Below are 12830 nucleotides of genomic sequence, written 5' to 3'. Positions count from 1 at the left end.
GAAGGTAATAGTGCTGTAATCTCTTTGATAACCTCCAGATGCCAACTCCTTTTTAAGACATCTCTTTTGATATACGCGATTTCAGGAGCACTGAACTCTGCAACAGTTGTAGCTGTGTCATCTCACATATATGCCCTTAGATTGTAACTTTAGTAGTGGAGAAAACAGGAACATGTATGAATGGAGGTTTCTGTTCATTGAGGGGTTTCACGTGCCTTTGTATTGCATGGGATGGAGGCTAGCCTCGAGCCTCAGCAAGGCAATGTCTCATGGATTTGTTTTGGAAACAGGATGAGTGCAGATATTGTACCAACATGTAAGAGAGTGATGAGAATGAAGAGACGTTACCTTTCTTGTGTGAATGTGGCTTGTTGCTTTACAGCCACGTTGGGATAGTTTCCCTGTCTGTCCTTAAAGTTGGCCAAGCACATGGACTGGCAGCTTTACAAGCCACACAGGCTTACCATTTTATTGATTGTAATGAGTATCAAAACATAAGCAGTGAATCATCTGCACGTGTTGGAGCCAGATGTGATGCTGTGTGTTTTATGGCACAGGATCCCAGTTCTGCCACCTTCTTGCTATTACCCTTACTGATGAGATTCAGTGCCTGATAGGTGGGGTTTCCTCAGTTGCTGGTTAGCTATCAAAGTAGCAGAAGTCCAGGTGTGTGATCTATGTATTTTTATTGAAAGGCATCAAAGAATGTTAGAGATAAGTCAGTGTGTATGGCCAGACTTTGCCAATGAAGACTTGGAAGGGCTCTCCCCACGTGGGTGTGCCCTTGCAGCCTGCGCAGGGGATTTTTTAGGTGAGGCACAGCATGCGCAGAACTGGCCCCACAGTTTAAGTCCTGAGGTCCATTTGCCACGGCCGAGTGAGCTTGGACAGTGACACTGAAGTCCTCGGGACTGTCACAGCACCCGGTACTAACCGGGGCTGACCCTGCTGAGCATCCGAGATCTGATGGGATGGGATGACAGGGAGGCATTGAACTGCCAGGGGACGGCCCCCACTGAGACTCGAACTCAGAACCTTGGGATTCAGTGTCCAGAGTGCTCTCCTTTACACGACAGGGCCACCCACAGATAAGTCAGTATTTTACATATTTATGTACATTCTTCAGAAACATGCCAGTAATGTGGAGTGTTAAAGAGCCCATGCAAAATTCATATGTATTTTTAAAAATACTCTTGGCAAAATCTCCATGTAACTGTCAGGCATTACTCTCCTGTCAGCTGTTTTACCAATGAAGACTACCATGACATTTGTGTCAAAACGGAATCTTCCCAAGGCTTTATCAGCTTCTTTCTGCTCTTGGTTTATTCAGTGATGTTTTCTGATACCCTCTCAAATTCCTGAATTTTGTAGTGGGTATTTTTGTGTTGGCATTGTAGTGGTGATGCTCTAAGTACTACCAAGTAGCACTGCTGAAAGAATTCAGTAGGCAAGTGAAGGAAATTCAGTGCAAGTATCACAGAGAAAAGTGAAATAAAGTGAGTGGTGAACAAGGACGTGAGTGAAACAGAAGCTGATAGAAATACTGAAAAGCTTTCCCCTATGCTCACAATCTTTGAATTAAAATGTGGGTTTAAAAGTTGTTGATACTTCTCAAATTTTTGCCAAGTCTTCTCCAGTCCCACATAATTCAGATTAATCTGTTTATTGAAAGGCACTAGTAGTACTTTTTTGTTTTCAAACTGGATTTCTACACACTCTACCTTGTTTCTCCTCTCAAGCACTTGGTAAATGAGAGTTGATACCAGTCAAATGAATCGTTAAATATGCAAATATTTCAGTAGCTGAAAAGCCTTAGAAGTTGATAAGGAAGTTGCAGCTAATGGATTTCAGTGGTATGTGACAAAAGGCTGATTACAGTGAGGGGGGAGGGAGGGGAAGCAGCACAGTGCATTAGCTGTTAACAGATCAGCTCATTCATGTGGAAGATTCAAAATGCGTCATTATTTTTACCTGATTATTTACCTCACAGTTTCCTTTCTTCTTTAATCTTTAGGGAATAAAATTCTCTGATCTGATCCAAAATTTTTACAATTAGCCAGAATGACTGCTGTGAAATATTTGCTTAATAATTCTGTTCCTTCTTTCGCATTTACCTTTTATAGCTTTGTTATTTAAATTGGAAACAAATAACAGAATAATAGGGACCTTCTCCGTTCCTCACACACACACAAAATACAGCCAATCTGCCTCTTCCATGCTGTGCAATTCACTCAAAACTGAACATTAACCAACTTAAAAGTATGGATTTTTGTTCTCTCTCCCTCCTTGCAATACTAAAAATATGTGATCAACATAAAACAAATTTCCAGTAAGTATTGGTGGAAGGTGTTTTATCCATTTTTCTTTGCTGTCAATATTATCATATACCTGAATAGTACTTCTCTGAAATTTATCACTTTGTCTCAGACTTTCACTCTCCCAGTCTGTCATTTAGTCTGAAGAAGCCATGCATTTCTAATCTTAAATATGTAAATTCAAAAAAGAAATTAATAAAACAAGTCCCTTGTTCTAAGGTATTTCGTGCACCTGCTCCAGTTTGAATTCCTTCTTCAGCCTAGATAACGTGAATCCTGCACAGCTGCACAAGGTTCTTCACAAGGTCTTATCCAGGCCCTGTGCAATGTCACAAGTATCCTCTACCTCGACTGTTGTATCACTTCTAGTACATCACAGCTGTCTTTTTCATGTATAAATAATATTTGTGGTTATTAATTACTCTGTATTTATTAATCTATGTTTTTTCTGTTAATCACCTCCTTATCTGAAGCAGAATTTTTGGAAACTAGTCCTTAAGTTCCAACTGTCCAAGGATATTAATCATCTAATTCCCATTTTGGTATTTTGGGTTGTAAACTTGATCTTCTTTCTTTGTGTTAGCCCTCAAGATCAGTGTACCACAGTAAAGTGGGAGAGTAACTCTGATGTATTTCAGGTGAAGAATACCTATGGTTATTTTTATAGCTCTATAAAAGGCTTTAAAATCAAGAGGTGTGTTTGGATTGCCTTGGTATTTAATGTGTCGTAGGGGAGCCCAGACAGCATCAGGCATCTGTGATGACTTTAGCAAGGGAACCCCACAATATACAGTCTCCTTGCCCAAGTCAGGGGAGAAAAAATCAGATTGTCAGCTTTTCCTCTTCCATACTCCTGATTATGAAACTTTGATTTTTTTTATTTTTTTTTAATTTGGAAACAGAACTGGAGGGTATATGTAGAGAGACAGATTCTTTTATATTTGTGCCAAATCAACTCCCACAGCCACACAAGCATATAGGATACACAAGGATTTGCAGAATATACTTAGTTCTTTCGCAGAGCTAGGGACTTGGGTTTAATTTTTAAGAATAACAATGAAAGGTCTATTTGCTGATATACATGGCTGGCAAACCATGGGATATGATCTCTGTTGTCCCATAGCCCCTTTCTGAGGGAAGGCACAACCTGTAGTTTTAAAGAGGCATAATAAAAAATGCTTTATTTTATAATTTCAACACAAACTGTAGAAACTCCTTTCTCAGTGATATGTTTCCCCTTCCCTCTCCACCCATTTGAGGTGAACTGTTTCAGTGCCAATGGCTCTTGGTCAGTGGTTGGGATGGCGACTCTCGATGGACATGTTTTACACGCTTCTCTCCCTTACCAAGATATCAGAGTGCTCTGCATGTTAATGCCTTTAAAACAGTGGGGTAGGAAGAGCAGCTCAGTGACCTGTGAGTTATGTATGAACTGCTGGAAAATGTTATGTAGGAGTGACTATTTCATCTCTTTTGACCTCGTACTTGAAATTGGGCACTGTGGAACTCATAGAAGTACATTAGTGCTCTTCCAACTGCTCCCAACTTCCCAGAGCCTCAGCATCATTACTGAACATGGCAGTGTATTCACTGCAAAGCATTTCCATTTGCCACATACCTAGGTTACTGGGGACAATGTGCATATTTCTCTGTCTTAAAACAGCATGCTGCAATGGCTGGGTCAGGATCAGGGTTCTGGAAAGAATGCAAAGCAAGGGAAGTCTTAGTTCAGGTGGTCACTCTTGTTCATTGTTTTTCATTATTAAACTGGATCCTATCCAAGTATTTTCCAAAAGTGTATCGCATTCTGTGTCCTTTTTGTAGTGGGTCTGCCATCCACAAAAGGATGTAAAAGTATTAGGGCATGGAGTGAACTGGACAGGCCTCTAAGGCAGCTGGATCTGGATTGGATGGGAGTAACCAGAAGCAGTGTAGCACTGAATGCCAAATTTCAATGTGAATGTCAGAGTAGCCAGACCTGAAGGTGGAAGATAAAAGCTTAAATTGAACATCTCACATAAGAGAGCAGGCAGTGCCTCTCCCCATTGCTCCTGCCCTGTTTCCCCCTGCCTCCCTTCCCCCTGTGTGCTCAGCAGCTGGCGAAGCTGAAGCGGCTGATGGCGTGTGAGGAGCACAGACACACAACCTGAGGAAGCACGTTAATTGCAGGAGAGCACTGGAAGAGGAAAAGCTACCCCCAAAGGACAACTGCCTCCAAAGTGGGCTCAATGTGTCACTGGGCTGTAATTTGGTGCGACTGGTAGGACGTGTTCCTTCTGAGGCAGTGGCAGTGTGGATGTGGGAACATCTCATGTGAAACCTGCTTGGTCAGCCAGAAACATTAGAACAGAGCATCTGTCTTATGGAGATGGGATTGTCTCGGTTTTATGCAAGGAAGATTGGGTTTTGCTCTTTATTTTTTACCATAGCCAATTAAATACAGCCTTTAAGTTAAGGGTTAGCCAATGTTTTATCACAAACTTGTAGTGAAACCCACTAAATAATTTGTCAGGGGTTTTTTTTCTCTTGAGAAGGTCTAGGACAATTAGTAAGAGTGCTGCAGGTTCAGGTTTGAAGTACTGGATGGTAATAGAATTGTTTGGGAAGATTTGCCTGCAATTCTCTTTCTGCTTGTCTGAGTTGTCCTGTTGAAATCACTCTGATTATTTAAGTGAGAAGTGCCTTTCCCCAAGCAAGAATTTTTAGGGTCTTTTTGAATAGTGAGTCTATTAAAGCAGGGCTGGCTTATTAATAAAACTTTAACTGAAATGCTGCTATCCAGAATAGTGTGTTCTGATCCCTTTATAATATCAAACTTCTTTTTAAAAAATGTTCTAAGATAAGCATAGACAATATGGAGGCATGGAAATTTGTGATTCCTTTTTAATTAAACGATGCATTTTATCTTTCATAAGTCATTCCAGTCAGGTATTTGTTGAGGGTTTTTTTCAGCTATAGATCAGCAGTTTGATTCTATGATGTTTTTCCTCCAACTCTTATAGAACTTCTGTTGGCCAGTGAAAAAAGGTTCATTTTTAGACATGGGGATTATTATAACAAGGGTGGCAGCCAAATACAATCAGCGATTTTAACATAATGCTAATTTTGGTGCAATGCAGATTTAGGTGGTGGGGTTTTTTTAAAAAAAAATATCTCATGAGAGCAAATGGAGCACAGAATATACCTTAATACAGTTAAAACCTGAGCACTGGAACAGGCTCCGTAGGAAAGTGGTCACAACACCAAGCCTGACAGTTAAAGATGCATTTTGTACAGTGCTCTCAGGCACATGGTGTGACTCTTGTGTGTCCTGTGCAGGGCCAGGAGCTGGACTTAATGATCCTGATGGGTCCTTCCAACTCACCATACTCTATGATTCTGTGAAAATAATTTTTATTCTTTCAGACAGAATGTTTGCATTTGTAAATGGGTAGGAAGGTTTCATTAACATTCTATCAAGCTTTTTGTTTCCTCATTGCTCACTTTGCTTTCTCAAAATGGATGTGACAAATATATCCAAAGAGTGTGTTGAGAGGAAGTCTGAAACTTAGGCAATGTCTGAGAGTCCATGGGACACTTAGGGTTGTGAGCCTGGTGATTTTGGATGCTACAGATGTTGAGAAGATCCTGGTCAAATTGGGCTTCCATTAGCTGTGTATCCTTTAACATTTTTGATTCCTCATGGTTAGCCACTCAGTGTCCAGGGTCTGGGTTAAAAAGTTTTTTTCTTCTGTGTCATTCAGAAGCTCCTGCCTTTTCTTCAGGCTTTATCTTATCTCCTGTGTCTCTCCCAGGGAACAGGTTAGGGTTAAGTTAATACAAGTGTTGATAGACATCATTTAACAGGTTCTGATAAAAACCAGTCCACTGAAGTTATTGTGAAAATACACAGAAGGGAGACAAAGTTGAGAAGTCTGTTTGAAGGAGGAATGTCAGTGCCACAGGTGGGGCAGGGAGGTCTAAGGCACAGCAGTGCATGAGGGGAGGGCAGAGCAAACCCACTGCTCTGACCCTCTGTGCCCAGGGGAGCTATAGCAGAGTGTAAGGACCTCCCAGGGACCCCAGAAAAAAGCTAGATCCATTCTGTTCTGCACAAAGTAATGGCAGGTGCTGCAGACTGTCAGAAGAATACGATTCTCAAGTATCAGCTGAAATAGGATCAAAATTATATAGATGATCATAGGATCATGCAGGGGAGGATTTGTATTGCAAGCCGGAAAACTTGACTTTTTTCTACAAACAGGAGAGGGTTTTTCCTTACAAACCAGATGTTGCTGAAGAACTATTTTCCTCTGGGCAAAAGGAAGGTTGAATAATTTTTTTTTTAGTTATTAATGATGACATTTTGGACTGATATGTGGATTTCTCTTTCACTTAAGATATAGTTAGAGTGAGAGAATTTCCTGACACATCTGCCTTTTCATGGCCAGATGACAATGACATGAGCCTGAATGGGTGAGGTGGAGTTGGCAGCATGAAGAATCATAGGCTGATATCCTGATAGAGAGAAGGGGTTTTTTTAATAAAATAATTTTACTTTTCTTGGGTAAATTGGTTTAGCATTCCAGAATAGTACCTTTAAATGAGTTTCTTATTATGTAAAAATCACAACAAAACAAAACCCCACACCCAAAACAGAACATATCCTTTTGTATATATCAAGTGCTTAAAAAACTCCACAGCAGTTTGAAGACACTACATTTGAAGTAGTATTAAAAAAAGCTGGCAGGACTATGCCTTTCCAGCAATGTGTTATGTCGTTGAACACTTTTTCATTGTTGACTTAAAAAACTGATTATGCATCCACTGAGCATAAAATTTAAAAGTCATGAGTAAAGTCCAATCAATGTTTTTATAGAAATGCACAGGAGCCACTGCCAAGTGTCACAGTTTTGTGAAGCTGCACAGAGCAGACTGGTATTGTACAGACTACAGACTGCATGGTTAGATTCACTCCTCTGTGGCCCAGGCAGATTTTAAAGTTTAAAAATCTCCACTTTCACTTGAAAAGACTTCCTTGAACACACAGTAAGTAATGCTTTTAGCTCCTCAGCACATAACAAAGATTAAGTCCAAATACAGTTTGAAAAAATATGAACCTTTTAAAATTTCAGAAGCTCCTTACAAGAATTAAAACAAGGAGATCATGAGTGCTGTGATGGAGTTCTGTGCTTTCTGCAAGGAATCACACTGGAGAATGTGGCTGCACTCCTGACTTTGGGTACTCGTGTGGGTGATCTGAGTCTTCCCCTGCAAGTTTTTACTTCTCCCTATTGACTTCATGGAAAATTTAGGTTCCTTAGTCTCAGTGCTCTCACTTGCACCTTACTTGCAGACCAAAATTCTCAGCTGTGACATTGTCTTCAGGTCCCCTCCAACAGCCTTCTGTGCCCACATTTTTAAAATTGGAGGTGATGAAATGCTGTAATTTATTAAGTGTCCAGACTGAGTTTTACCAGATGTTCCCAGTTAAGTTAGCACAGAGGAAACAGCCATATCCTGTACCTTCCTCCCAGTGCTCTCTGCCTAGAGTGTGTTCAAAGGCATGTTCACAGATTTCCCAAGCAGTCCTTACACAAGGAGATCACTCCAAAAGGGGTATGTACAGCTGGTGTTTTCTCATCAGATTATTTTCTGTAGGTAAAGGTTGCAGATGTATATTTCTGCAAAAAAGTACAATAGTTCAGTATATGATATCTCTGATTTTTCTGTTTTGTTGAATTTATGGAGAAACTTGTTTTATGCCAAACTCACTTCTATGGCCATATGTGGATTTTTCAAGGCAGAGTCATAGAAAATTACAAGATTGCATGATCACCTTGTTTGGTCATGCCTGCACACAGCTTTAAAAGGAAAATAAATGTCAAAAGTATAATGTAATCAGAGTGTAATTTATGAGAATGATGTAGTGAGAAATCAGGATGTTTAGGAAATCAGGATAATTTAGATGGAGCTGAAAAGATTCTGAATTTTTCATCGTTTTGAGGATCTCTAAAGTGAAGTGCAACATATGAAATAATGTAGATCTGTGAAATCCTCAGTGTTGTGTCTTTTACCTCACCATGAAGCAAATGGTTGTCTGTGGAAGCTCTGACAATGCTATTGTCATCTTAATGCATATTCTTAATGCATACTCTATTGATGTTAAAGAGATAATAAATTACATTAAATGTAGCTTTTCAGTGACTTAGCCTAAAGCAAGGCCCATCAGAATGTAAAACATACTACATGTTTTTCTAAGCATTCTGAAGTAGGTTGTGAAAATCCCACTGACTTGTGTGTTCATGTTTTCTACCTGCATCTTAAGAAAATACTTTTGGTATTTAGAGTTGTAATTAAAAAGTTCACCTATTTGAAGACTCAGCCTGTCACAGTTCGGTTGTCCTAATGAGAGAATGTTATAGACTTTCAGTAGACCTCTTTTTTGACATTGAAATAAAACGTGAATGTCTATATTATTTTCATTTATTTATTGAAATAACTACCTCAATTTTTGTTGCTGCATACTTGTATAAATGGTTAAGTGAGTTGAGCTAACAGTTTAGTTAGGAATATTCACTCTGTCTCTTTAGATTATCATCCTACAAATGCTTATATAATTTACTTGGCATATATGTGTAGCAGGTTTTCCATGAAATTAATATTGATGGAAATATTACCTACAGTTATAAAATAATCAATCAGAGAGTTTGGTTTAGTTTTGTTCTTGTGCTTTATTGTGACTTAATAATTAAACATGTGTGCACCTACATCCAAGTTAGGACACACACTTCACAGTTTTTATGTGTAAAATAAAATGCATACCAATCTGTGAAATCTGTGTATGAAATTTGCAAATTCTAAGAAAAAGTTTAATGTTAATATTGTATTTTTGTTTTGTAGCTTGGATCGTCCTCCTCTGTGCCTTTTACATCTATATTCTCGCAGCTGTTTATGACTGTTGTAGTCCCTCTTATTATTGGACAGGTATGTCTTTTAAATATACATTCTTATTTAAAAGAATAAGATAAAGAGAGCTATTTTAAAGACAGACTGGCAGCCTGATAAGCTGCCACATAGGAACAGCCTCAGGATAGTGAAGTCTAATATCAGAGAAAAGATGCTCCAGTGCTCCCTGGAGCCAAATTGATCTTTGTTGAGATTGAGCATCTGTCCCTCACCACCACAAACATACACTGCTGCCTTTCGAGGAGGGAGTTTGTGAACATAAAGTGGGAAAAATGGCAGCCCAGGCTGTGAGAAACTCCAGCCCCATACAAATGAGCTTTGAGAATACTATATAGTTCTTTTGGCATGTGCCCTTTGTCTGGGTGATGGAGGAAGTTCTGCCTGTGTAGTATCTACGAGTAATTATGGGAATAAAAAATTCTCAGAGTTAATAAACATATAAAGGCTAAGCAGTCAGAAGTTAAGAAATCATAAAACTAAGGCAGCTGTAGCCATTTTGCATATGCTTTAAAATAAGGGGTTTAGTTGCACAATTGCAAACTATTCTTTCTGCATGACTCCTCTGTCATGTTGCACTGGTTGAAGGATATTTGTGGAATGAGCAGTTGTTCAGTGTTTAATTTTATACTCATTGTGTTGTAACACAAAGCCTTATTTTTCATGGCATATGCTAGAGAATTTCCATTGGATGCAAAAAAACTGATTGCTTGTGTAGGGTTTTCTGTGACCTTTGTAGTGTCTGTTTTTTCACAGATTATTTTTTCTCCCATGTCACAATAGTAAGACCAAAGTTTATTACAAGTTTCCACTGTCCTTGGATACTAAAACACCTTCTAATTCTTGCATGCTTGTAGGTATTCGTTGTTCTCAGACATGGAAAATGCACAAAGGGAGTATCAGTGGTATTTACAGTTCATTCTAAGATCCAGTTTAACTCTGAGTTCAGCTGCAACTTTCTGAATTTTGTCAGCTTAAAGCAGCTTTGAAATGGAAAGCATGGTTCCAAATGTAGTCAAATGACAGTGGAGTCTAAAAAGGAGCACTCTGGACAAGGTTAAGAATATCTGTCATTGCCTGTGCTATACAGAACAGTCAGTCTTGTATCAAACCATAATTACACATTTCAAAACTGGCATGTGCTGTAATTCACCAAATTCCTATCGAAGTTCATTTCTTTTGATCAAAAAACCCCACGGAAGTCTAGTAAGACAATAAGCACGATAAACATGGCAGTGGTCACCAGCATGAATACCTCTGTAACCTGGCTGTAACCACATCATGTGGAAAATGGACATCAGTTCTGTGTTCCTGGTGGCAGCTGAATTGCTCGTATGCTTTGAATTAAATGCCTACGAGTCTCTTTTTGAATTAGGACAAGAGGTTGCTGATGAGCCTACCTGTGTATCACATACTTACCTCATCGAAATCAAGTGTCCACCAAAAGCAAACAAGCAAAACCATTCGAATCCTCTTGTCCTGAAAGGTCCAAAAACTGGAAGCCATTAGTTGGAAGGCTTAGTTGGAAATGTCTGGGAAACAAATAGCATGGCAGCAGATCTAACAATAAATTAATGTATAGTGATGGAGTGTCAGCCTGTGTACTGCAAAGCAATAAGCCTGAAGATGATGGTAGATTGCTGGACAAAATTTCAAGAGGACTTTCATGTGTATATATAATAGAATGCCATATTGGGTAGATGTTACAAGAAATTGATATGTGAGCTGACTGATGGAGTTGGGTGTTCTTTCAACTGTACGAAATGATAAGGCTAAGTATCATGAACTGAGCAGTAGGCATATGAAATAAGTGCTCTGTATGATCATAAGTTCAAAATCAGAATTGTGATGAGACTTCAATGAGAAGGGGGTTGATTTAGGAGTTCTGATTAAGACTGAAAGAAAAAACAGAGAATCTTAAAGCTCGTGTAATTCAATGACAAATTAAGTGTTTGGATTTTTATAAATACACTTCAACAAGAAGTAGGAGGATTCTTTTTGAAAAGTGTTTGAAGCCATTTCTGAAAATGAGCAGTCAACAGGAATAGCTCACACCCCTGTAAGCATAAAGACTTTGTTTCTAAAGTTATTGCACTTGACTATATCTCTTCAGAGGGTATGAAAGAGAGGAAATGGTAATGACAGCTACCGATCAGAAATGCCAGGGGTGGTTTACATTGATTGTCTTGATACGGTAGAGCTGCGCGAAGGTAAACCAACCTGCCCAGATAGGAAGAGGAGTCATTTTTGGAGGTAGATATCCAAAAGTAAGAGGCAGTAGAAAGGGGAAAAATAATAGGCAAGAAAAGGACTGATACCAGAAGATCCAGTGATAGGTCTGCTTGCCCTTCATCTGAAAGTGGCATGAATCTGTTCCGAGTAAATGGGAAGTTCTGCCCTTGGTTCACAGAGCACTGCTCAGTCATTCCTGAACTCTTGCATAGTTCCTGTGGCCCAGGAGTCCAGTGCTGCTTTGTGGGTTGCAGGTTGCTCACGCTGGGATTCCAGATATGCTAGGAGCAATTCATGAATGGCAGTTCCAGCAATTACTTCTAATTTATCATTTGCTGCCCACAATGTCAGTCCATTACCACGCACAGTCATACTGTTCAGCAGCAAAGTCGGTGTTGAGCTTACCAGGTAGCCAAGGGCTTGACTGTGAGAAAAAAAGAAGCTTGAAAGCTGCCTGCTTGGAGGATTGCCTCTCTTCAGCCCTCCTAACTCCTCTGTGATCAGGGGAGGCTTTATGCTGGAACCACAGCAGTGTAAAACAGAGAAGACTGCTTAAAGGAAGCATTCTCCGAGGGCTTTCTTTTCCTTTAAAAAAATCTTGCCTCTGGGAAAACCTGTGTTGCCTAAATGCTCATTTCCTGAGCAGGCTGCAGAGCTGGCTGTTTGAGCAGCCCCTGGGATAGAAGCAAAGCGGATGAGAAGGTGCTTTTAGATTTTTGTTTGGGGTTTTTTGTTTGCTTTATGGCAAAATGTATCAAGAGTTTGGGTTTCTTGGCTGACTTGTCAGCATTTTTAATGATGGCTGGGACAAAGAAGTCACAATAGTGTAATTGATGCTTATTTTCTACTATTTCTTGAACAATTTTTTTCAGCATTGCAAGACTACTATTGAGAGGAGTCAAAGATGCTTTTCTAGCTTCTGACAGGGATGTGTGAGAGGCTGCAGGTACAGGCTCTGCTCGGGTGGTGGCTGCCATTTGTTAGGGAAAGAAAGAACTGTTAAAGGAGGAGGAAGGTATTATGTCATCAGAGAGACACCGAGTCTTACGGATAGCAGTGACTGATGGATGGCCTTCAATAAGGAGAATTGCTCTGTTCTTTGTCAGAGATGTGAAGGTTGTCTAAACTTAAAAAGTGTTGTAGCCTGTGTCCTCTGTGTCTACAGATGTGTTTTGCTAATTGACAGTATGATGTTACTCAAATCAGTATTGATAGTATAATATTGCATTTGTATTTATAGAGTAACGAATAACACCTCTCTGACAAGAGGTCTCAAAAAGAGACATAATCTATAGTATTTTATGAAGATCTAATTTTCTATAAGCCTTGAAGATCTGT

At 39.5% G+C, this 12830-nt stretch overlaps 1 protein-coding gene across 1 annotated transcript in view; it reads left to right on the top strand.

Annotated features, from left to right (window-relative positions):
* Positions 1-12830, top strand: part of SLC10A7 (solute carrier family 10 member 7) — a 162735-nt gene that overhangs the window by 110780 nt on the left and 39125 nt on the right. The window contains exon 7 of the mRNA XM_071555632.1: positions 9198-9281. Within this exon, the coding sequence (XP_071411733.1) occupies positions 9198-9281 (84 nt within the window). The remainder of the gene's footprint in view (positions 1-9197; positions 9282-12830) is intronic.

This window comes from Pithys albifrons, chromosome 5 (genome assembly GCF_047495875.1).
Source record: "Pithys albifrons albifrons isolate INPA30051 chromosome 5, PitAlb_v1, whole genome shotgun sequence".
NCBI lineage: Eukaryota > Metazoa > Chordata > Aves > Passeriformes > Thamnophilidae > Pithys > Pithys albifrons.
The sequence above is the reverse complement of the archived record's forward strand: the minus strand, read 5'-3'. Positions and strand labels throughout refer to the sequence as shown.